Source organism: Notothenia rossii (genome assembly GCF_949606895.1).
Source record: "Notothenia rossii genome assembly, chromosome: 8".
In the NCBI taxonomy this organism is placed as follows: Eukaryota; Metazoa; Chordata; class Actinopteri; order Perciformes; family Nototheniidae; genus Notothenia; species Notothenia rossii.
This window is the reverse complement of record NC_136906.1, coordinates 36,875,186-36,902,249: the sequence shown is the minus strand read 5'-3', so window position 1 is coordinate 36,902,249 and position 27,064 is coordinate 36,875,186. Positions and strand designations below refer to the sequence as shown.

Here is a 27,064-nt window from a genome sequence, read left to right as displayed (position 1 = left end):
CGGAGTCCCAGCAGCTTCTACTGAAGCCAGGACTTGGGGTGGCAGTATATGCCGTCAAGTTGTTTGCGGCCTGCCAGTAGGCCCATAGCAGAAGAAGAAGAAGTGACGTCAGCGGCTCATTTGCGTAATCTTCCCTCAGGGAACTTATTCTGGTGTAAACGCGATCTGTACTTAGTGCCCTGGGGTACTAATGAAACATTTACACTGTAGGCCTCACTCGGCCTCGCTCAGTTTGGTTAGGCCTTATTAGGCCCGGCTCACTTGCTGCGCTCACATTACAGTTTAGGAACTGGGGTAGTTACTATAGTAACGCAGTGTAGGCGGGGCGATCGGCTTTTTGGCAGGCGGAGCAACGCAGAATACAACTGCCATGACGTCATCTTCAATACGATACAACTCACAAAACACACAACAACAATGGAGGATGTGGAAGCCATCGTGTCCTTGCTTCTTGGTATGTGGTTTTTTCTTCTTAGGTTCACTGTTTTCAGAAATGCTGCAAGGTTCACTGTTTTCAAAAATGCTGCAAGCGTCCCTTAATATATGCGACACTAGGGATTAAGTTGCGCGAGAATTGTGACGATTCTCTCTGACCAATCAGCAGTCGTCTTTAGTTTAGCATATTCCGCCCGGTTGTTGGGCCCCGCTTGTTGGCCTCGATAGAACCACGATTTAGTCGGGCCAGAAAAAAGGTGAAAAAGTAGCCCCGGGCCAAAACTAGGCCAAGTGGAAGCGCAACCAAAAACGGGCCCTGCACGGCTTGGCACGCTTAAAGCAAGCTCCGCGCTGCAGTGTGAATGCGCCATAAGTGCCCTAGGGTACTAAGTGCCGGGGCAAAATCATTAGCCGTGAAAGTGACTAATGATTGAGGTACGCACAAACAGGGACACACATAAGTAGTTTGGATGTTTTCTGAAAAGCCCTGGAAGTTTCACTTAAAAAAATAAATTAAAAAATGTTTTGTTGAAAACGTCTCGTAAGTAATGTGCAGTACCGGAGTCCACCAGAGAGGCAGCTGCTGCGGGACATTAGCCTGCGTACTGCGTAGCCTTCCCTGCCCTGAAGAAGAAGTGATCCTTCCTAGTGCCTGACAAGTTTTAAGCTAATAGCCTATACAATTATGGATATTAGGGAGTTATTTTCATCGAAGCAGTCACCACAAGCTGCAGCAGTATCAGCAGCTGACAACAATGTCATCACCAGCAGTGAAGAAATAGATGATGTTTCAGGTTTGTGAATCTAATGGTGATATCTGCACTCTGGCTGACTGATTAAGAAGTGAAAAAGAGTGATGTAACGTTAATGTTATAGCTAGTAAACATGGAGTAACCACACCAAGTATACCCTTATATGTTAGTATGTATACAGAACATGACTAAAAATTATCCTAAGATGTAACATTAACCCTTCATACCTCAGTCTACTTTTAAGACACTAAAATAACGTATTCCAATTTTTATTTTGCGCGTGGAATTATACCGGCTCTCGTTTCAGTACACATAACAACGGAACCATAGCAACGGAACTCATTTCATTTCATTTCAAACCTTTATTTAGACAGATTAGTCCCTTGAGATCATCGATCTCATTTACAAGGGAGACCTGCATCATTTAGTTCCACATGAAACATAAAAACAACATACAAACAACAGAGGATATCATATTTACATATTCAACATTTACAAATACCCAGAGTGTCAGAAAGCATTTCATTTAGACATGCCTTAAATACATTCAAAGAAATAAAAATGCTCAATTTCAATTTTGCCTGTAGACTGTTCCAAGCAAGTGGAGCTGCGCACATAAAAGCTGTCTTACCTAAGACAGTCCTTACTCTTGGCACATCTAACAAGACTATATCCTGTGATCGCAGACAATAGCTGCTTGCAACTTTCTGCTTTATCAATGAACAGATATAATTCGGGAGTTTGCCCAACATAGCTTTATAGATAAAAGTGTACCAGTGACTGAGCCTCCGTACAGTGAGTGATGGTAAACCTGCCTTGGTATACAATGTACAGTGATGAGTAAGTGCTTTACAGTTAGTGACAAATCTCAGAGCACTATGATACGCAGCATCTAGTTTGCTTAGGTAGTTGGCAGGTGCATTCATATACAGCAGATCACCATAGTCCAGCACAGGTAAAAAGGTCACAGTGACTAGCCTTTTCCTGGCCTCAAGCGAGAAACAGGACTTATTCCTGAAAAAGAAACCTAGCCTAACCCTCAGTTTTTTAAGCAGGTTATTGACATGAAGTTTAAAAGAGAGACAGTCATCAAGCAAGATACCAAGGTATTTGTAACAGGCAACAACTTCAAGTTTTGTTCCTTGCGTTGATACAATATCTAAAACAGGCTCTGGTGACTTTTTAGCTTTTGAAAAGAGCATTATCTTGGTTTTATCCACATTTAAAAGAAGCTTTAGTTCAGAGAGCTGAGTCTGAATAATGTTAAAAACAGCCTGTAATTTAACAACCGCCTCCTGAATGGAGGGACCTGCACAATACATCACGGTATCGTCCGCATAAAAATGTAAAGTAGCTTCATCCACATTTTCACCTAAACTGTTGATATATATGGAGAATAAAAGTGGACCTAAAACAGAACCTTGAGGAACACCATTAGCAATGTTTAACCACTCAGAAGACAGCCCATCAAAGTGAACACATTGGGACCTTTCAGAGAGGTAGTTCACAAACCACCCCACTGCATGGCTGGATATGCCAGTACTGAGTAGCCTCTGTTTTAAGACACGATGATCAACGGTGTCAAACGCTTTGGAAAGGTCAATAAACAGAGCTGCACAACTCTGTTTATTATCTAGCATACTAGTAATATCATTTACCACTTTCATTGTTGCAGTGATGGTGCTATGTTTCTTCCTGAAGCCTGACTGATGTTTAGACAGGATATCATTTATACATAAAAACTCCTTTACTTGTTCACTCACAAGTCGTTCGAGCACCTTAGCCAAAACTGACAATTTAGAGATTGGCCTATAGTTATTTAAAATAGTTGCCTCCCCTCCTTTCAGTAGAGGCAGGACATAAGCAGACTTCCATACTTTAGGAATTGTATTTGTGCTGAGGGAGAGGTTAAAAAGAGAAGTAAGAGGTGGAGCAATAAAATCTGCAGCTATCTTTAAAAAGAAAGGTTCTACGTTGTCCGGGCCAGCCGGTTTCTTAGGATCTAACTTGGATAAAGCTTCATGGACAATACCAACAGTTAAAGGAGTAAAACTGAAAGGGTTTTCCAGACCACATTGTTCAGAGTCAAGGACTGGAGCGTTCACAGAAGCAGAAGCACAGTCAGTGACAGAATCAAACAGAGAGCCACAAGAGACAAAATGCTTATTAAAGCAATTTAGCATGGTGGCCCTGTCTGATATAATGCCAGATGCTGTGGTGAGGTACGGAGGTAGCTCATTTGGGATATCACCAGTGGAAATCGATTTTATGGCTTTCCAAAATTTACTAGGATTATTCAGGTTTTCTGTGGTAACTGACAAATAGTACTTTGACTTAGCACTTTTGACATTTGAAGTAAAGCTATTCCTTAGCTGCCTAAAGCGTAGCCATTCCACCTCTGAGCCTGATTTCCTAGCCTTTGCCCAGGCATTGTTTCTCTCATGAAGGAGACTGGACATTTCAGCAGAAAACCAGGGATTGTTTCGTCCCTTCACTCTAAATTTACGCAGAGGTGCATGTTTATCTATAATTTTTATAAAACCAAGATAAAAATAAGACCATGCAGTTTCTACATCAGCACACAGATCGATTTTTCCCCAATCAAAATCAAACAGATCATGTAAAAAACCCTGCTCCACTAAGTGTTTTTTATCTCTCTTTGTGATGATGCGTGGTTTAACTTTTTGGACCTTAGTGTCCCTAATTGTGGCTACAACACAGTGGTCACTCACATCATTAGCAAATACTCCCACAGATGAGTATTTATATGGAACATTTGTTAAAATTAGATCAATTAAGGAGGATTTATTTGGGGACTTAATATTTGGGCGAGTAGGACTGTCTATAATCTGAGTAATGTTCAAAGAGGTACACAGGTTTTTAAAATCCTCTGACACAGAAGTTAACCAATCCCAATTAAAATCACCAAGCAGCACTATTTCCTTGTAGGAAAGTTGAGATAACAGTTTTGCCAATGAAGATAAGGAGTCCTTGACAGCCGAGGGGGCCCTGTAGCAACCCACCACCATGACCTGTTGACCCTTTGTTACTTCGACATTCACAGCTAAAAATTCTAGTTGTTTACTAACAGATTTGGAAACCATTTTTGTTACACAAAACTTATTTTTGACATAAATGGCAACGCCACCACCTTTTTTAGGACGGTCAGTGCGATATACATTGTAACCATTTATGTAAATGTCAGAGGCCAAGATCGATTTGTCTAGCCACGTTTCTGATAAGACAATGACATCAGCATCAGTTGAACTCGCCCAAATACGGACAAAATCTAATTTAGGTAACAGACTGCGCACATTTAAATGAATTAAACCTAACCCCGATCTAGAACTAAAATCAGCAGGAGTAGCTATTTGACTAAAACTACCAGGTGGACCCGGATTTGGCTGTACATTTCCTGATAGTAACAACAATAAAAATACCAAGCACCTTTTCCTCTTAATCAACACACATACATTTTCAGCTGTTCTAGAGTCACCAGCAAACTTCGCAAAAGTGAGATTAGAGTTCAAAAAACAATTCTGAAGGACCATTGTGGCAGGCATGTGAGAAAGACAGACATTTGACGAAATGAATGTCCGCGACAGTGCAACTAGCAATTGTTTGTGCAACCCATCCGAACCTGTACAGGGGATGTCCACTGCGGGCGGCAGAACGGACCCGCATCCAGCAGAATTGTCAGGATGACTAGCGAACTTCTCCTTGTCCAGCACAGTCAAAAAAAGGCACAGCAGAAACACGACATTTGCCATTTTCCCAGTCCAGCTCAACAGCATCCACGATGTTCCCGAAGCAAAACCACGTCAGGACAGCAGCAAGGAAATAGGCAATCAGCAGTGTGGCAACACTCCGGTTTCTCCGCGGTATCTCCAGACCAGGCCTCCCCCGCACAGTAGCACCCAACAGGTGGGAGTAGGCCTCTAACAGCAGGTGGATAGCGGCCTTCAGCCGTGGGAACCACCACCAGCAGAAGCAGAAATGGGTGGACGGCAGGCCCTCAAACCGCGGCAGATCCTCCACAGATCAATGGCGTTAAAGATGGAACATAGATGGACATAGATGGAGCCTAAGCCGGAGAGCTAGATCTATGCTAACAGATGCCAGATGCTAACAGGTAGTGGGAGCCTGTAAAAATTGCGACTGCCTCACGCGAGGCTGGAAGGCTGATGACGTTTCCAGATGTCAGAGCGAGATTTCCCATGTGTATGGGGATACTCCAGCCTCTCAGTCTGACAGCAAAGGACTCTCCTCCCTCCCAACGGAACTGACAGGCAACCCTCTCAATCAGACTCCGATTGGCTGTGACTGCATCAGAGTGTCCGATTCAGAAACGTGACTCTTACACTCTTTACGTCAAAAAACAAAGATGGTGGATGAGAATAGATCTATAAAACGATAAGCAATGCGCCAGAATCAAGGTGAGACTGTCCGCATCCTTTAAAACTCTACGCACATTCGTTTCACCGAAATAAGTAAACGACTGTATTTGAGTGAGTTAAGGCATTAGTTTGCTTCATTAAAGGATGTGAATGAATAAGTGTTCTCCAGTGTCTTTTGTCAGCTTTAAGGTATTATTAAGGTAGGGTTAATGTTGCTCTCAAAGTGCACCAGATTGATGCTTTTAACTTCAATATTTAAAAAAAAAATAATCCCGGGGGAGCATGCCCCCGGACCCCCCTAGAGGAGGCGACGACCCCCTCAAAGGATGTTCGGTCCACCCCCCACTTGTAAAAAATAGCACTTCTGGGCTAACCCCCGGATCTCCTACAATCCTAAATCCGCCACTGACACACACCAAGTGTTCAGGACATTGTTAATACAGCGAAAATCAAAGCTGACGATCTCTTGGTTTGATATGTTTTCTCCCCCAGACAACATGGACATAAGAAATATTTTTTCAAAGAAGAGGAAAGTAAGTCTTCAGCTGGTAGCAGTTAATCAGTTAACAGTGATGACGGCGGTGGCAAAAGCGTCTCACTTCTTGAGAGGAGTTTCGTCTTTATGTCATGATAGAGAGATACAAATACTGAATAGTTTAGATGAGAAAAGGCATCGGAATGCCAGGTTACTAGTATTTATCATGTAAACAGGGAACATGAATAACCCGATCTCTATGTGTTCATGTAAACACCATATTCCCAATATGATCATAACCGGGATAATACTCATAAACGGCTTACTGATTTCCATGTAGACGCAGTCAGTGTGTTTTACTGGAGCCTCAGTTCGATAAGAGATTATTTTCTGAGTTCTTTAAGGTACTCTCTCTCAAAATGGTAATGTGCCTTATGTTTTAATTATACTTCTTATCATTCAGAAGCTTTTTGTGTGTGTTTATGTTTTACTGAGTGCTTATAGGCAATTTCCATCCCAGTATTCAGTTAACTATTTATTTTCTCTGCACATTACATAGACTAGTGGTTCCCAACCTGGGGGGGCGCCAAAGACCGCAGGGGGGCCCCAGGCCTCAGATGATTTGAGGCCAAATATCATATTTAGACTTTTTTTTTGTTTTACTTTTTTTTTTACATATAATTTTAACGCAATACATGATTGTCACTAAAAGCCTTGTCTCTACATTACAATAAAATATAAAAAATAATTGATTAATTAGTTTTAATAAAAATTCAAGTTAGTAGCTATTAAAGACATAAAAAGACAGAAGTGTATAATGCTTTTCTGGATAAGCGCATTTTTAAAACATAGTCATTGTCCATGCCGGTGTCAATTGGATTATTTGTCACAGTTCCTCTGATCAGATCGGTCTCCTCCATTTTGTAGATTATTTACGACTTTTGAATCCACATAAGCACTTCGGCAAAATCCGGCTTACTTTGAGCATGTGTTTTAAACAGTTTAATCCCTTTGTGAATTGTTTCCAATTGCGCCGTCCTTTAATTTCTTCATACAGCGGGAATCCAAATGAATTAATCCTGAGTCCAATAACCATCAAAGTCACTCCAATAGTGCTCTTTAATTACGCTTTCATTGTCCTTTAACAAAATACTTCGAATTCATCCAGTTTGTGACAGTAGTTGTAGCATTTTGAGACTTTTAAACTTGAATTACCCCCCCCCCCCCCCCTTTTGTGTGTGTGTGGGTGGGGGGGGGGTTGTAACTTCGCAACTTCCAACAGGAGTCATATAAGGGGGCTCTTGGGAAAAAAGGTTGGGAACCCCTGGAGATAATATTCTACCTACTGCTAGGCACGAAACATACTAACAATATAAATACATTGCTTCTAAAATCGTTCTGTGTCAGCATACTGAAATCTGTATTTTTTTCTATCTGTTTTCCCTTCTAATTTGTTATTATTTACATTGCTTTTAAAATCGTTGTGTGAGACTAAAAAAATTGCGAAATCGTGTTGGTGAACACGAATCAATAGATTAATTTCGTGACTATAACACGAAATGCCGTGAGACTGTGTTGAGAGTTCAGCTGACAGACAGGAAGACTCGAGCACACAGCTGGCGCTTCATTATAACATATTAAAAGATGACAACATGCGCGTCATGATGGCACATAACAGCTTGTGGCCGCAGATTACTTCGGGCATTACTTTTGGGCATTGTTATAATATGCCCAAAATGCTATAATATGTTGCGTATATTGCGATTAGGACTCCACTACATTTTTTACACATTGATATCTGTTTTTAGTGCAATGTGGAAGCAGTGAAACATACTTAACATGTTTTTGTCTCTCTTAAAGAATAGATAACATTTCTAAATAATAAACTCCTGTTAACATAATTTAATTAAATTCCTTTGAAATAACTTTTACGACGTAGTGACGATACGTGAAATTAAAGCACAAAAGCAGCATTGTTAATAAAATTCCCCAAAAAAGAGAAATCATAGCTAAATCTAAAAAGATAGAAGTTAGATTTAGTAACCGACTTACTGAAATGTAACCAACTGACTGACCTGAGCAAATGTCTTTACCTCAAAAGGTTCACTACTTATTTTTGAGCAGTCATTGATTTTTTGCAGATGACACACCTCTACTGCCGCTACTTTTTCTGTCGTGACACCCCAGGTGAATAGGGTAAGTTTTTTTAACTTAAAGATATCAGCTAGAAATGTCCCCAGTTAATTACTTACAATAAGGCAATTGTTTCTTGTATTACAAGTTTTCTGAAATAGCATGTTTAAATATGCAAATTAGCCATTATCTCATTAAATATGCACATATTTTAACACATTTCAGGAATTGAAATCTGAACTTTGGATAAAGCCAGTTTTCAAAATTCTTGTTTCATTTTGTAGTCATAGGGAGAGTGGGGTAATTTGTTCCAAGGGGCAAGTATTGCCACCCCTGTTATCTAGAAAACCATAGAAGAAGTTGGTCATGTGACCACATATTTTTGAAGAGGCATCCATTTAAATCATCCTGCAAAGAAGGGAGACACATGGCTTGAGAGGTAAGCACATTTAAGTTAAAAAAACAATTTTTTGACCTCCAAAGTAACATTTCTATGATCAAGGTTTTTTGATTGCTGTGTTTGAACAATTTAGACAACACCTGAGAAGATGGAGTTGGAGAAGGCTCACAAAGAAAAAGAAGATATGCATATTTACAACTGTTACACATGCTTATGTAACGCAAATGTTTCCAACTTGGGATCAATAAAGTATATCTTATCTTAAGATAATATGTCTTTATTATCAGGCTATGTTCCACAATCATTCAAAGTAGCAGTGATAAAACCGCTTCTTAAAAAGCACAACCTCGATCCAGAGGTTTTAGCCAACTATACACCTATTTCTAATCTTCCGTTCCTCTCAAAAATTCTTGAGAAAGCAGTCGCAAAACAGCTGTGTGATTACTTAAAAAACTATGATTTATTTGAAGATTTTCAGTCTGGCTTTAGAACACAACATAGCACAGAGACAGCTCTGGTTAAAGTCACAAATGACATTTTAATAGCCTCTGACAAGGGACTTGTCTCTATTCTTGTCTTGCTCGATCTTAGTGCTGTATTTGATACTATCGACCATGATATCCTATTGCAAAGACTAGAGCACTTAGTTGGCATACAGGGAACTGCTTTAGGCTGGTTTAGGTCCTATCTATCTGAACGCTCTCAGTTTGTACGTGTCAACGATTAATCTTCAATGCAAACCAAAGTTAGCCATGGAGTGCCACAGGGCTCAGTGCTTGGACCTATTTTGTTCACACTATATATGCTTCCGTTAGGCAATATTATAAGGAATCATTCTGTAAACTTTCATTGTTATGCGGATGATACTCAACTATATTTATCAATCAAGCCTGATGAAATTAATCATCTAAATAAAATTCAAGACTGCCTCAAGGACTTAAAAACGTGGATGACCTTACATTTTTTGATGTTAAACACAACCAAAACTGAAGTTATTGTACTTGGCCCGAAGAATCTACGAAACAAATTATCTAAAGATATATTAACTATGGATGGCATTAATTTGGCCTCCAGTGAGACTGTAAGGAATCTTGGTGTTATATTTGATGAGGATTTATCCTTTAACACCCACATAAAACAAATTTCAAGGACCGCCTACTTCCATCTACGTAACATTGCAAAAATCAGGCATATCTTGCCTCAAAACGATGCAGAGAAACTAGTCCATGCATTTGTTACTTCAAGGCTGGATTATTGTAACTCCTTATTATCAGGGTGTACCAAGAAGTCAGTCAAGTCGCTTCAGCTGATTCAAAAATGCTGCAGCTCGTGTACTAACCAGAGTTAGGAAAAGGGACCACATTACTCCTGCTCTGGCTGCCTTACACTGGCTCCCTATAGAACACAGGATAGAATTTAAAATTCTTCTTCTCGCCTACAAAGCCCTTAATGGGCAGGCGCCATCTTACCTTAAAGAACTCATTATACCCTATTGTCCTACTAGGGCATTGCGTTCCAAGAATGCAGGGTTGTTGGTTGTTCCTAGAGTCTCTAAAAGTACAATGGGAGCCAGAGCCTTTTCTTATCAAGCTCCACTTTTGTGGAATCAGCTTCCAGTTTGTGTTCGGACGGCAGACACCCTATCCATTTTTAAGAGTGCGCTTAAGACCTTCCTTTTTGATAAAGATTATAGTTAGGGCTGATTAGATTCAGCCCCTAGTTTTGCTGATATAGGCTTTGTTTTGTCGGGGGACATCTTACTTCTTCCTTCTCTCTGTCTATACCTGTGTACTCTCATGTTTCGATTAACCCAGCTTCCCCAAATTTCTTTTTTTTTGGTGTCTATATACGCCGGGATCCGGAGTCATAGATGATCCTGCGGTCCTGTGTCATGGATTGCGAGTCCTGGATCTTGAGTCGTGGCTGTGGTCCTGGATCATAAGTCCTGGATGGATATACTCGTGGATTCATCTTCCTATTATACACATGCATTTCCAAACATTTGGACTACCTATGTTGCAAATGTATTATCTTTTCAATTTACACACGGCATCTATTGCACGTCTGTCCGTCCTGGGAGAGGGATCCCTCCTCTGTTGCTCTCCCTGAGGTTTCTCCCATTTTTCCCTTTAAACTGTGGGTTTTCTCTGGAAGTTTTTCCTTGTACGATGTGAGGGTCTAAGGACAGAGGGTGTCGTATTGTCATACTGATATTCTGTACAAACTGTGAAGTCCACTGAGACAAATGTAACATTTGTGATATTGGGCTATATAAATAAACATTGATTGATTGATTGAAGATGATCGATGGCTACTGCCATATCTGCAAAATGTGCCTCTGAACCTTGACAAGTGCATGTTTCAGGCTTATCAATTAACAACAGGAGGGGTCACATACATAAGACCAGCTGTTAAATAAAGCTCTTCTGACCTTAGCTGTCATGTGGGTATATATTAATGCTGCCCATTATGGGCACAAGCAATTTTCAACCATTTATTAATTATATGTTTTACATTTGAGTGTTTCCTATCCCCTAAACCTCCAGGGATGTACACAGTTTAATACTGGCAACTTCTTATTATGGGAAATATGAAAACGTCTTTTAAAACTACAACTCCCAGTAGAGACGTGCCATAGATAGAGAACATGTTGCGAAACACAATAGCCAGCATGTGTAGTTCTGGGGACGGAGTGGGGCAGGGAGTGACGGGGTGGACCCGTTCAAATCCAGTTTTGGACACTCTGCCGTGGTTCCATCCCATTTCAAGTGCTGTTCGACGCTCGGCGTAACCCTCGGAGCACACTCTCCAATCACAGAGCTTGAGGACTATCACGGGGTTTGTCAAGCGAAGCGGAGAGAATACTTACTTCCGGGTGTAATATTCTGAAAAGCAAATGAGCTGCTCCGACCCTCGGTCCTGGTCCTGACGGACTCCAATTTGTGTTTATTAATCAAACAAATAAATAAACAAAAGGATAATTATGTGTTATTGTTGAGTAAATGGAGAATTGCACAGGGGAAAATAACGTATCTATTGTGGTGATTGACATTATTCACCCACGGATCTATGGGTTAGTGTATTGTTCTGCACGGACATTTTAGTGAGCCGGACTTCCTGTCTCCGCCGGTCTTCGCTTCCCGGGCATGAAGCTGTTTACATGTGTTTTGAGATGCTACATAAAAGTCTAGCTTGTACCTTTGATACCCCGCCTCCGACTCCCATCTCTCGGCACCACACTATGCCACAATTTTAGATGCGGATTTTGTTAAACTAATACGTTTGCGCTGTGGACCAACACTATACATTGACGGGGAAGGGGGTAGCAATAAAGATAACACCATTTTACACAACATAACAGAAATAATATCGATAGCAGCGTCCCTAGCAACCACCATGGTAACAATGAAAACGTTGTATAGACACAATTTCCTGAAGTAATCTTTGTAATAACTAGCAAACTAAAGATCATGTTCATCCACTGCACACATAATCTGAAATAACAACTAATATTTCTCCCATCAAATTCCATCAAAACGCATTTTAATGGCCAAACTAACTTTAAAATAGGCATTTTACACCGAGAATAAAACGAAGTTCGGCCATGTATTTTTTTTCTGCAGGGAGAAATGTGAAGATCACGTGACATAGACGCCAGCTATTAAAATGAATGGTGAAAAAAAACGTAGGGATCTTACAATTTCAGAGGCGTTTTTGTAGAAATACTACGTCCTACGTTGTGGACTAACGTAGTTATTACACGTTTTTTTATGAGACTGGGTTGGTTTTCCTTATATGGAAGGGTCAGCTGACTAAAGAAGAGGGAGGGGGGGTGTGTCTTAAAGGGGCAGTGGCGGCTCAGCCACGTGAAAAAATGATCTGACAGCTAATCCAGAAAACAGTAGCGCCGGCTACATTAGCATAGAATAATACATGTTGTATTGTAACTATTTAAGTGTTAGTAAGGGTTTTCTACTATTGTTTCTATTTTTTTAAAGTGGTGGAAAGTAACTAAGTACATTTACACAAGTAGCCTATTGTACTTAAGCACACATTTGAGTTACTTTGACTTTATACAAGACATTTCATTTTATACTACTTTTTACTTCTACTCTACCACATTTTGGAAGCCAATTTTTACTCAACATTTATTTTACAGATGTATTTACTAGGTACTTTATAAATTCAGATTTTGACACACAATACTTAGGAAAAACATTTTAAATATGATTATTTGGTACAGATTAAACCATCCAACATTATATTTAAGTAACTCAAACCATTAGTGGGTTAAGAGAAAATTACGTAATGTATTTATTAAGTAGCTGCTTTTGCTTTAAAATATTTTAACGAGTTTTTGTTTTTTATGCAATGAGTACTTTTACTCCCTGCAGTAGGCTACTTTTACTGTGGTATTAGTACTTTTACCCAAGTAAATAATCTGAATACCCTTTCCACTGGTCTTTGATGTTGAAGATCGATCTTCGCATTGAACTCTCTGCAATAAAGGTAAATAAAATGTTTTCATTGAGTTTTTGTCTCTGTATCTTTAAAGCTAAACTCAGGGTAACACAGGGTTAACATTCTTATGTTTCTGATTCACGGCGGCTTACAGGTGTAACAGGAGCGCCTCACACACAGCTGATGAACACAATACTACACATTGTACTTCCCTGTGGACTGAATGGTTTGTCTTGTTTGTTTCCTTTTATTTTTAAGACATGTAAGCCTGCTGAAGATACAATGTTGGAAGGGAGAAATATAAACCAGATCCTCTTAAATGGAGCAGCTGCAGGCTTTTTACTGGACTCAGACCGACATTTCACTCTGCTCCGCTCTATCATTTTCTCTGTACAGACAAAACCAGTAGTTACAAGCTGAAATATGATGACATTTGAAATCACAAAGCACAATGGAGTCTTTGTGAAGGAGAATCTAGTTTCTGTGGCCTCTGGCTGCTACAATAAACTCTGAAAGAGAAAATGAGAGGCTTGTGTTCCAGAGACCTGAGGTCATGACTCTTTGGATGAACTTTTTTTCTCCAGTGATTATTTTTGACTTTATTTAGACATGGTGTGTAACTACTTCTGCCCCCCAATAAATCATAACAAAATCAGAAAAATTATAATTTTCCCACTGAAAAACTCATCTTGATATGTGTTACAGTATTTCTGTACAATTCTAAAAGGGAGAACAGTAAGCATAATGTCTGGTTGGACGGATATAAATACAGTTAATTGGTACCCGACATCTCAATAAAAGGTTTTTACAAGAACAGCCAAGGGGTCATTTTACCCCTGCGATTTCAAATACTTTGAACTCTTTCAAAAATAAAACCCCTGCATCTCGTATGTATCACAACTGCTCTAATCACCCCTGCTATGAAGGTAGATATGGTGCAAAATGCGAGAGCGTGTAAAACCTGATGTGAGCACTTGCAGAAAAAAAATCTGAGCTTGTGTGCATACATTTACACTTGTATAAAATATCCACGTAACTGTGAACCAAAGGTACACTTGTATAAAAATATTCATGTAATTGTGAACCAAATTTGAAGTCACAGAAGAAAAAAAAAAGTTTTGTAGCTTGTAGAAAAAAAATGAACTTAGTGATGAAATATTCACTTGCAGAAAAATACATATTTTTAAAATATATTTTCCATTACAACTGCAACTTGGTTATTACAACCTCTCAAATCAGTCATTACAACTTGACGAATCTGCTCTGTGGCAGTATAAATCGACGAATCTGCGGTCTTGACTTTTGCTACACTTCTTGCGATAAATGTGTCGCAAAAGTAATTTTCACCTGTAGATCAGCTGTAGATGTGGGGGGAGGGAGGGGGGTTGGAGCGAAGGGGCGGAGCTATCAGAACGACGAGGCCTCAGGCTTGACTGCGGGGCTAACGGTTGTGTCGCTACCAGTCCGCTGACATGGCGCGTCAATCAACGGTAAGTTTTGCCCATTACTTGCCCAGAATTACTTTGAATATTATTATTGTGATTGAGGATTAAATCCGCTTTGAAGACGACCGTTTTATATTGTGCAGTTTAGCAGAAAAATAACGTCAGTTGGCAAGCTAACGCTAGCTTTCTTGAGTTTATGCTAGCTAAACAAGTAGTGGTTGTAGTCTACAGCAGTAATTCATATATTGTAGCCTACTGCTTTGGCACTAACGGTTGATAACCGTTTATGAAAATAAAACCAATTGAACTGTACTGAAATAATGACACGTTTTATAATTGTCTTGGGCTCCTGCTGTGTTTTTAAAGCCTTTGTAAATTATCCATGCTATTTTCTATTTAGAACGAAGACTTCAAAATCTTAAAATCCCTTGACGTTTGTACAGATGTAGCGATTCATTTCAGACAGTTTGAAACGCGAGGGCCGTGATTGGTACATGATCTGCCCTCGCTCAAGGGAAAACCTCCAGCTTGACTTGAGACCGCCCCCGTGATAGATAAATGTAATTATAATGAAGCCAGCTGCAATGGATCATTGATCCACCAGGGGGTGCAGTGGGGTTCCACACTGGAGCTCATGTGAAATAAAGTCAGATACAGTACGCTGGATGTACAGCGGAACTTTGTTAAGAATTCATATGTCACGGATATCATACTCTGTGCTAAATAAGAGACATGTAATCATTTACAAAACATCAACATGTTGTTATTGAACAAAATAATTCTGTTATTCGAAAAAAACGAACGGGAGGAAATGCAGCCCGGCTCTCGATTTTTAATCCTAATTTAATCATCATCTTCACCACGATCATTTATGTTTATGTTCGCCGAATTGACATGAAATCACTGACACATATGAATATACTGTATTCAACTTCATTAAAACGTTATTAACGTGCCTAAACTCAGTAATTCACAAAATATATTTATATTTTAATGCAGCCTCGTGAGCAGATCAGGATCCCAAAGCGTAGAGTACTTCTACTTTTACTCTAGTACAAGATCTGAGTACTTCTACTTTTACTCAAGTACAATATATATATACTTATACCACCTCTGTTTATAGCCTATGAATAAAACTATTAGAAATAGAAGGCTAAAGCTAAAATTAGCAGATAGTGACAATGTATGCTAGCTAGCTAGCTCAACGATTCCTTAAATAATATTGCCACAGAAAAACTTTTCAGTTCACATCACGCTCTGCCGCTCCGACAGGGAGCTCTGCTCTGAACACCTGAACGGCCCGTTCTAACAGCTGTTCACCAGCGGTCCAGTCTGTGCCACAGTGACTCCGGACGCACAGTTAATATTAACGAACGCACCCGTAGGTCATGTAGCTGCTGAAGCTAGATCATCATCTCGGAGCAGCAGAGCCTTATTATACATCCATGAGCAGAGCCGACAGGCAGGAAGACTCGAGCACACAGCTCGCACTTCATTATAATATAAAAAAAAAGAACACCATGCGTGTCATGATGGCACATAACAGCTCACGGCCGCAGATTACTCCGGGTCCCATACACCCCCATACCCCAAAAATATTTTTATTGCAGATCTACATGAATCACACAAACGACCTATTTTGGATTAAAAAATGGCGAATTTTGCCGAAAGGTGACAAGTTTGCATCACTGAACATAGACAGAGCACAACTGAAACATAACATCTGAGATGTAACAACATAATACACTTTTGGGGGATGCAGCTTGGGATGTGAGGAGTGAGGGACACGGCTTAGAACGGGCGTGTCGCCTACTGTCCTGCCAGTGTTGGCAGGACAGGAGAGTGTGTGCACCAGTCTGCCTTGATCTATGAATTCATTTCCGTGACACTCACTGCTGCCCACAGCTGTTTTATAGAAGGAAATTCCTTCACTTCATGAAAGTGTTTTAACCACACACACCTCTACACACACATGACGGGTGTTATTTTCTCCATAAGGAACAAGTCGCTGCAAATTATCCCGCTTATTACACGGCCACATTCTCAACAAAGTAACGACATGACTCCCAATATTAATTTAAATGCTTTTATGGATTTAGAAGATGTTTTTATTTAAAAAATAGTTGTTGTGTTGATTTAAAAAATAGTTGTATGTATTGATTTAAATTGACATGCATCCGCTAAGAAAGATAGTCCGTTGTTACCGTTTTTTAAACAGTCTGAATGAAACGGCAGCTCACAGCTGTGTATTTACACAACTAATGGCCCATCAACCACGGCTCTCGGAGATCAACTCACTAATTAATGAAACCAGTTCAATACGCATTATTCTTATTCTTATCATTCTTTATGAGCGCAGAAATAGTCTTAAAATCAGATCTGTTTTTTAAATGAAATCTGACGGCAGGCAGTTAGCTCTGATCACCTATGATAAATGCGCCGCACCTAATCGCTGGCCATTCAGCCACAGACACTGTTCGAAATGGGGGGGAGCTAGGAGGAGCTTGGCTCCCCCGAAGAGGGAGGGAGCTCCCCTGAAGGCTGACTTTGAGATAAATAGGGGGAGCCCAAAACAATCGTGCATATTTGTGTCACACAGATTAGAAATGTTGAGTTTCTGTAAATAACAGTTCTTGAAATAAATAATAGTTATTGTTCATTACAGTTTCTGAATATTTGTTTTATATTTGTGAATATGTCTGGGTGTTGCCATCTGAACGTGGCGGCGCTGCATTCTTACTTACGTTGCTCTGGTTATGGCGGTGATGCCGGCGCGGTATTTGAAATGTTCATATCGATATTTTTGTAACTCTGGCTTTGTAATAAAAAATATGACAAAACGAAAACAGCCAAGCGTCACAGCTTTTGGATTCACAAGCAAAGAAGTGAAGGAGTCTAAAAATGACAACGTGAACGGAAAACAACTTTTAGTTGGCCGGCTGTAAGCGGCGTTGGGGTCGAGCTTGACAGCTCCACACCGAGGGAGAGGCCTGCCGATGCGGAGCCTGAAGAGGCTTCAACAACGGCCACATCCGCTGGCCTAGTGACACCGTCTGTATTAGTAGAAGAGTGTTTTTATAGCAATTGATCGCATCCGCGCTGCTGCGCCAGTCAACAGAGTGCGTGTGATATATTTAGTAGCAGGATGTGCTCTGAAAAATAGGGCTCCCCGAAAGCAAATGGGTAATTCGAAAACTGACAGAGCTCCCTCTATACAAATCAAACTGTAGACGGTGTGAAAGCACCTATTGTTTTAAATAATAGTCGGAATGTGACCTGTGAGCCTTCTGAATTACCGTGGGACAGCACATTCTAAACTAAAATGTTCAATCAATAAAGTAACATCTTATCTTATCTTAATAATATATTCATATTAATAATAATAATAAATCATACAGTATGTGTCCGAAAGGGAGCAGGAGGAAGCAAACACAAAAATATACAAAAAATATACTGCATATTAAAGCAAACGATTGTAAAGGTAAAAGTATGAGCATAACAAATAAAGAAGTGTAATGTAAACATTTACATTATAATTATGATTATTTAATATATAAAGACTATATATTATTGAATTACAAGATTAGATATACTTTAGTTGATCTAAAATATTGATGTGTTCAAATTCTCTTCAAAACACAACTGAAAGTCCATGAAACTTGTCTTTCTGTATTTGTGAATGAAGCGCCATCTCCTGGTTAAAACCTGAAATTGAAAATCTGGCAACGCCCTCTTGGAAAATAGTGGGAGGGCTTAACATTGCTCTATACTGGTCTTAGGCAGGTCGTAGGCAGGAAGCTGTAAGCTGGAGTCTGAAATGAAGTGCTACATCTGTATGCAATTGTGCTAAATTCAACTCTGGAATCAAGCAAATATTAATATGTTTGCATGACATTAGTTATTTATATTTTGCCATTACTTAATTATACGTTTAATACATTTAAGTCAAGCTAAGGTACATGTGATGGGAGCTAGTTAGTACTCTTACCTGTGAGGCCTCCTCCAAACAGCATAATAACCAGACTGTATCATTAAAACTAAGTACCAGTTCTAGATCCTTGACTTTAGACAAACAATTCAAGAGACAACATGTATTTAAAGACCAATCTTTATTTGAAGGTGCCTCTTAACCTGATATATTAGTTATAAAGTAATAGTATTGACAATCTAAAAAAACTGAGCAACTCAACTGTCAACTTTATATTCCTTATTGTCTAAAGCATTTATTATTTGCTTATTATTTTTTCCCCTCATATTCAGTGTGGACGGATTGAGACAGCGTGGTGTCCATAGAGCTGCAGAGACTTCAGGGAGAAACCTCTCTGTGATGGACGTCCTGTCTGTTGGTTTGGAGAGGACTGAGGGTCTTTCATCAGCGAGGAGGTCCAGGCCTGATGGAGGAGCCCATGCTGGGCATAGCTGATACCAACTGCACAGGACTAGTCTGTCACTTTATTTGACTAAATGTGTTTACTTATACATTTAATAGGCTTTACACCTTCTGTCCATATGTGCTTTTTATTTAAAACATTTTTGATTAACTTTTGTTTCACATTTCAATAAATTGTATTTGTATTTGCACTCCTTTCGTCCATTATTATTACTGAAAATAGATTACACATTCACATCTGACTGAAGATTTGCCCCATTTATTTTTGACGTTGCAAACTCAAGGCACAAGTTTTGTGAAGCTCATAAAGCGAGGCAAATATAAATAATCAGCTGATGGAGTGTAGATGTGGAAATAGGTGCATTCCATCAGCTGACTATGTTTTTCGCCACACTTTATAAGCCTGACTATAACCACCCCTTCTCTGAGGTGCAGGCAGCGTCACAAACAAATGATGGTCCTGATAGACTACAAAAATATTCAGTGTGCAGATCTTTGTTTTCACAATAAAAGTAGTTTCTTAGTGAATGTCCTGTACTGGTCTTAAAATCTCATAAAATCAGCTTTTAATTTTCCTCTTGGGTGTTCTTCCAGGCATGTCCTTTCCGAACAAAAATGACAGGAAACATAAAACATATTATTGCAGAACAAGTGTGTTATTTATGAAAGCGGTGTGTTTGTGTGTTTAGGGGCTGTAGATATAATTATTTTGTAATTGTTATCAGATTATGAATGAACAATATGAAATTCATCAACATTGAAATATATTTTATTATCAAAATAATATTTAACTTTTACAAAACGTAGTGCAACTGTAGAAGCTTGCTCTGTTGTCTCACTGAAAGAATAACTTTTACCACGTTTTTACAGAAAATATTGAGAGATAAATAGTAGCAGTTCTCACTATGTGTTAAATATCTTTGCCTTCAATACATTAAATTAGAAAGCTGACAAAATCATATTGCTTGTTAACATCTAAATGTAACTTTTTGCATGGAAAAACCCCTCAACTTCACTGATGTGTAGGTGATTTAGTATTGTTTAATGGAATGTATATCAGTGTATTAAAGTCAATACTTCATTTATGTAAACCAATATCTTTCTTGATTCTTTGTACAGTATGAAAAAATACTATTTGTACCTGTGCTGAAGTTCACTGCTGTGAGGAGTCCAGTTCCGACTTTCACTCTTTGGTCCAGCCTGTCTGCATCACCTGGACACCTTAAACAAACATATATATATATATATTATGTAAAATACCATGTGTACAAACAATATAACTGATCATCTTCTGTTGAACATGTTGGATTGTGTATTGTCCGAGTCAGGGTCCTTTTTATTTTACTGTAACTTTGGAATTTGTGTTATCAATGCTTACTGTTTATTTGATACTCATTTGGTAATGCAATTAATAAAAACAACAAGGTTTGGGTTTGTTCTTCAGATATGACTGACGTAAACGAGTAAGCTCAATAATGAACTCCAGCTCAACCAACCATATTGTAATATCTAAGTAATCATCTTGAAATATGACATTAATAATTGTAATATACACACATCTTATTGTGAGGTTGATTTCACATACACTACTTCTACGTAAGCTAAATAGAAAATAGCATGGATAATTTACAAAGGCTTTAAAAACACCACCGTTAGTGCCAAGGCAGTAGGCTATAATATATTTATTACTGCTGTAGACTACAACCACTACTTGTTTAGCTAGCATAAACTCAACAAAGCTAGCGTTAGCTGGCTAACTGACTTTATTTTGCCGCTAAACTGCACAATATAAAACGGTGGTCTTCAAAGCGGATTTAATCCTCAATCACAGTAATAATATTCAAAGTAATACTGGGCAAGTAATGGGCAAAACTTACCGTTGATTGACGCGCCATGTCAGCAGACTGGTAGCGACACAACCGTTAGCCCCGCAGTCAAGCCTCGTCGTTCTGATAGCTCCGCCCCTTCGTTCCAACCCCCCTCCTTCCCCCCACATCTACAGCTGATCTACAGGTGAAAATTACTTTTACGACACATTTATCGCAAGAAGTGTAGCAAAAGTCAAGACCGCAGATTCGTCTATTTATACTGCCACAGAGCAGATTCGTCAAGTTGTAATGACTGATTTGAGAGGTTGTAATAACCAAGTTGCAGTTGTAATGGAAAATATATTTAAAAAGTATGTATTTTTCTGCAAGTGAATATTTCATCACTAAATTCATTTTTTTCTACAAGCTACAAAACTTTTTTTTTTCTTCTGTGACTTCAAATTTGGTTCACAGTTACGTGGATATTTTATACAAGTGTACATTTGGTTCACAGTTACGTGGATATTTTATACAAGTGTAAATGTATGCACACAAGCTCAGATTTTTTTCTGCAAGTGCTCACATCAGGTTTTACACGCTCTCGCATTTTGCACCATATCATTCTTTCCCATGTTTGCACCATGCACAGATGTACAAAAATAACCGTATTGCCATTAGAAAAGGACAACAAAATATTCAAAGACATGCAAAGGCTCAGCAGCCAAGCTGTGTCACATGACTTGAATTTTGAATTGAGCCGTCCCTTACAGATACTATCTCTTTACGTATGCACACACAATAGACAATAGTAACGTTTGTCAATACATGCTACATCATTTACCTTCAAATCACCGCTGCCGACAGGGACACCCCTCCTGGCATGGTCCTTGGAAAATGCGGCTGTGTTTTTCCGCTCGAAACTTGTCCAGGGCTCTGCTTTTTTGGACTTCCTCGGCTCGAGTTCAGGGCGTTCCAGGCTGAATAAGGGCTTCAAATGATGGCAAGACGTGTATATAGTGCCTAATTTCTGTATTGTGTTTCTTTCAGTTTTACTCTGTTGACCTTTGGATGTAAACATATTATTTTTAAGAAAACGCTCGCCACTTTTCTGTCTGCATAACTGTACTCATAACAACAGTGAGGGCAGAACAGTAAAAAGGCAGATTTGTCTACATCAGGGGTTTTCAAAGTGTGGGTAGGTGAGCCTCCCCTCAGAGAACACAAGAACAGCCGCACCCCCCCCTCCCAATTATTATTGCTGTTATTATTATTATTATTATTATTATTATTGTTGTTGTTGCTATAATGCAGGGGTATTCAATTGCATTTCAAAGAGGTCCAGTAAGACAAAATGTAATTAAATGCTCTGTTTTCGCTGTCTACCTTCCGCCATTTGAAATTACTCCGACTGTTTCTCTCCTCTTCGTCTCTGTGTGTGTATGTTTAAATCTATCGTGCTGACTGCACCGATTTGATTGGCTGAGTAGCGTCACCTCCTTAAAACATTAAACAATAACTTTTTTAAACCTTTTTATTTTTATGTTTTAAACATATTGTATAAAACTCCCCCACTACTTGGACTATTCCTTGCACCCCTCTAGAATAAGCCCGAATGATCTCAACCATATTGCATCAGTAACGTGCACTTGTTATTATAACAAGATCGCAAGGACACTGGTAGCGATCGGAAAAATTGAGAGTTTGTGTGTTGTGGAACATGCGTGTCCGTGCATGAAAATATACCACACATCCAATTACAATTGCATGTTCAATTCACTACCCTGGAAGTTAATACAGTTGTTAAAGTTGGAACAGCCTGTGGACAGCCGTTCTTCCTTGCATGTCAGTCGCCGACACCTTCTTACAGAGGACAGGCACATCTAGCTGCAGCACGACCCGTATATTTCCGCACGCCGTGTTCTCAAGACATATTTTTTTTAGCATTTTCAACATGGTGGATAAATTATTATATGCTCCCGGCAACACACTGAACGTCAACTTTGCCCCCTTATTACACTCACCCCTACTTTAGTGGGAACAATGAGTCTGCGTCTTTGATGCACACAGGAATAAACGCAGATCATCCTCTGGCTGCAGCCTTTACCGGTACTTGCTTTTGATCATAGTCAATGCGGAAAACCTGCACTCACACAGGTAGGTGGAGGTGAAGGGAATGAGCACTTTTACAGCCTTTTTGGCGAGGTGGGGGAACTCGGTCTCCACAGACAGCCACAAGTGGGCAAGTGTCACTTTACTCGTCTTTTTCTCGTTCTTTTGTGTCTCATGCTGCGCCTCCCTTGAAGCTCTCTGGCGCCCCCCAGGGGAAGCGCGCCTCACACTTTGAAAACCGCTGGTCTACATCATAGGTCAGTAAAAGGCGGTCCGGACCCAGACGCCGACTTATACGGACCCGGACCTATAATCAATACATTAATAGGGGATTTTAATTTTGACGGGGCGATTCTATTTTAACCGCCACCAAGAGGGGGCGAAAGAGAAGAGTGAGCGATACAGGGAGAGAAACACAGAAGAAGAGACGAGTGAGCGATACAGGCATGGATCATGGATGTATAATAAGAACTGGATACAGCGTGGGAGGCGGGGCCTCATTCATTCCTATGAGAGTTGCTCATTAGTGCATGAGGATAAAATGGCCCAGCTTTTGAGAGAGCGAAACATCACAGATTACCCGGCATGCCTGAGAAGTACACGTATGTGCACTCATAGCGCATGCGCAACTTTAACGAAAATGCTCGTTCACATCAAGCACGTCAATTTGCGTACAAGTAACAGCACCGCGCGTTCATGACAGTATGGTAATGGATTGTTATTATGATGGATTTGGAGATCCAGGGTGATGCACATCGCTTTTTAAGCCAGGAATAGTGTTTGAAAAGTGCTTGAAACATTGGCAAAAGTGTTGTAAATAGGAGGAGAGTTTATCCAGAGAGCTCTGCGCTGCAGATGGCTCTTCCAGCCAGACTGAAGCCAGAGAACAAACTGCTTCACAGCACTTTAGAACCCAGGAAAGCAGCTTGGATCATTTAACAAGGCGGCAGTTAGCAGCTAGCGGCTAGCTAGTAATTATGCTAATGTACACATCAATCAATCAATCAATGTTTATTTATATAGCCCAATATCACAAATGTTACATTTGTCTCAGTGGACTTCACAGTTTGTACAGAATATCAGTATGACAATACGACACCCTCTGTCCTTAGACCCTCACATCGTACCAGGAAAAACTTCCAGAGAAAACCCCACAGTTTAAAGGGAAAAATGGGAGAAACCTCAGGGAGAGCAACAGAGGAGGGATCCCTCTCCCAGGACGGACAGACGTGCAATAGATGCCGTGTATAAATTGAAAAGATAATACATTTGCAACATAGGTAGTCCAAATGTTTGGAAATGAATGTGTGTATAATAAGAAGATGAATCCACGAGGATATCCATCCAGGACTTATGATCCAGGACCACAGCCACGACTCAAGATCCAGGACTCGCAATCCATGACACAGGACCGCAGGATCATCCATGACTCCGGATCCCGGCGTATATAGACACCAAAAAGAAAGAAATTTGGGGAAGCTGGGTTAATCGGAACATGAGAGTACACAGGTATAGACAGAGAGAAGGAAGAAGTAAGATGTCCCCCGACAAACTAAGTCTATATCAGCAAAACTAGGGGCTGAATCTAATCAGCCCTAACTATAAGCTTTATCAAAAAGGAAGGTCTTAAACGCACTCTTAAAAACGGATAGGGTGTCTGCCGTCCGAACACAAACTGGAAGCTGATTCCACAAAAGTGGAGCTTGATAAGAAAAGGCTCTGGCTCCCATTGTACTTTTAGAGACTCTAGGAACAACCAACAACCCTGCATTCTTGGAACGCAATGCCCTAGTAGGACAATAGGGTATAATGAGTTCTTTAAGGTAAGATGGCGCCTGCCCATTAAGGGCTTTGTAGGCGAGAAGAAGAATTTTAAATTCTATCCTGTGTTCTATAGGGAGCCAGTGTAAGGCAGCCAGAACAGGAGTAATGTGGTCCCTTTTCCTAACTCTGGTTAGTACACGAGCTGCAGCATTTTGAATCAGCTGAAGCGACTTGACTGACTTCTTGGTACACCCTGATAATAAGGAGTTACAATAATCCAGCCTTGAAGTAACAAATGCATGGACTAGTTTCTCTGCATCGTTTTGAGGCAAGATATGCCTGATTTTTGCAATGTTACGTAGATGGAAGTAGGCGGTCCTTGAAATTGATTTTATGTGGGTGTTAAAGGATAAATCCTGATCAAATATAACACCAAGATTCCTTACAGTCTCACTGGAGGCCAAATTAATGCCATCCATAGTTAATATATCTTTAGATGATTTGTTTCGTAGATTCTTCGGGCCAAGTACAATAACTTCAGTTTTGGTCGTGTTTAACATCAAAAAATGTAAGGTCATCCACGTTTTTAAGTCCTTGAGGCAGTCTTGAATTTTATTTAGATGATTAATTTCATCAGGCGTGATTGATAAATATAGTTGAGTATCATCCGCATAACAATGAAAGTTTACAGAATGATTCCTTATAATATTGCCTAACGGAAGCATATATAGGGTGAACAAAATAGGTCCAAGCACTGAGCCCTGTGGCACTCCATGGCTAACTTTGGTTTGCATGGAAGATTCATCGTTGACACGTACAAACTGAGAGCGTTCAGATAGATAGGACCTAAACCAGCCTAAAGCAGTTCCCTGTATGCCAACTAAGTGCTCTAGTCTTTGCAATAGGATATCATGGTCGATAGTATCAAATGCAGCACTAAGATCGAGCAAGACAAGAATAGAGACAAGTCCCTTGTCAGAGACTATTAGAATGTCATTTGTGACTTTAACCAGAGCTGTCTCTGTGCTATGTTGTGTTCTAAAGCCAGAATGAAAATCTTCAAATAAATCATAGTTTTTTAAGTAATCACACAGCTGTTTTGCGACTGCTTTCTCAAGAATCTTTGAGAGGAACGGAAGATTAGAAATAGGTCTATAGTTGGCTAAAACCTCTGGATCGAGGTTGTGCTTTTTAAGAAGCGATTTTATCACTGCTACTTTGAATGATTGTGGAACATAGCCTGATAATAAAGACATATTCATAATATTTAATAAAAAAGTGCTAATTCATGGAAAAACTTCTTTTAACAGCTTAGTTGGAATCGGGTCTAAGATACACGTTGATGGTTTAGAAGAGAGAATCATTGAATTTAATTGTTCAAGGTTTATGGCTGAAAAGCATTCTAGTTTACTATCTAGTGTAATATTAGAACTTACGTTTCCGGGAGCTGTTGATAACACTATACTGGTCAAAGGCAAGAGGTCATTGATTTTGTTTCTAAGAGTAACAATTTTATCGTTAAAAAAGCACATAAAATCATTACTACTGAGTGCTATGGGAATAGAAGGCTCAGTCGAGCTGTGGCTCTCTGTCAGCCTGGCTACAGTGCTGAAAAGAAATCTTGCATTATTCTTATTCTCATCTATTAATGAAGAGTAGTATGCTGCTCTCGCTTTACGCAGTGCTTTCTTATATTCATTGAGAGTAATATGCCAAATTAAACGAGATTCTTCAAGTTTAGTGGAACGCCATATCCTTTCAAGTTGTCTCGACTTTTGCTTTATTTTGCGGGTTTCGGCATTATGCCATGGAGCTAATCTATGTTGTTTTATTTTCTTCTTTTTCAAAGGAGCAACAGAGTCTAATTTTATTCGCAGCGCATCTGTAGCACTATCAACAACATGATCAATTTGGGGTGGTGTACATTTTGTATAAGTTTCCTCCCCTACATGCAGACATGCTATCGAGTTAAGTATTGGTGGAATCTCTTCCTTAAATTTGGCTATAGCACTAACAGATACGTTTCTGCTGCAGGAGCTTTTGGCTAATGCTTTGTAGTCTAGTAACAGTACTTCAAAAGTTACTAAGAAATGGTCGGATAAAGCAGGATTATGCGGTTCGACTAATAGTTGCTCAATTTCAATACCATAAGTCAGAACAAGGTCAAGAGTGTGATTATAGCAGTGGGTTGGTTTATTTACACTCTGACAGAAACCAACAGAATCTAATATAGAGTTAAATGCAACAGTAAGGCTATTTTTATCATCGTCAACATGAATATTAAAGTCACCTACGATAATTACTTTATCTGTTTTAAGTACCAAAGCTGATAAAAACTCAGAGAATTCTGATAAGAATCAATCGTTATGTACTTATATTACGCTGTAACAGGATCTAGTGATATCCAAGCAACAGAGCTTCATTTAGCATGAAATAATTATTGCACTGTATATACATATATATATATATATATCAGTGACGTGCGGTGAGGTTCA

At 39.6% G+C, this 27,064-nt stretch overlaps 1 protein-coding gene across 3 annotated transcripts in view; it reads left to right on the top strand.

The window, feature by feature from the left end:
• hao1 (hydroxyacid oxidase (glycolate oxidase) 1) overlaps nucleotides 1-19,079 on the top strand; it is a 59,829-nt gene extending 40,750 nt beyond the window's left edge. Inside the window, exon 9 of one of the 3 annotated variants that reach the window (XM_079642029.1) lies at nucleotides 18,759-19,079. In XM_079642029.1, the coding sequence (XP_079498155.1) occupies nucleotides 18,759-18,921 (163 nt within the window). In that variant the 3' untranslated portion in view covers nucleotides 18,922-19,079. Of the gene's footprint in view, nucleotides 1-8,183; nucleotides 8,220-18,758 lie in introns of those variants that run through there. The other 2 variants (XM_079642027.1, XM_079642026.1) reach the window with 2 other exon arrangements.
• The last annotated feature ends 7,985 nt before the right edge of the window (nucleotides 19,080-27,064 follow it).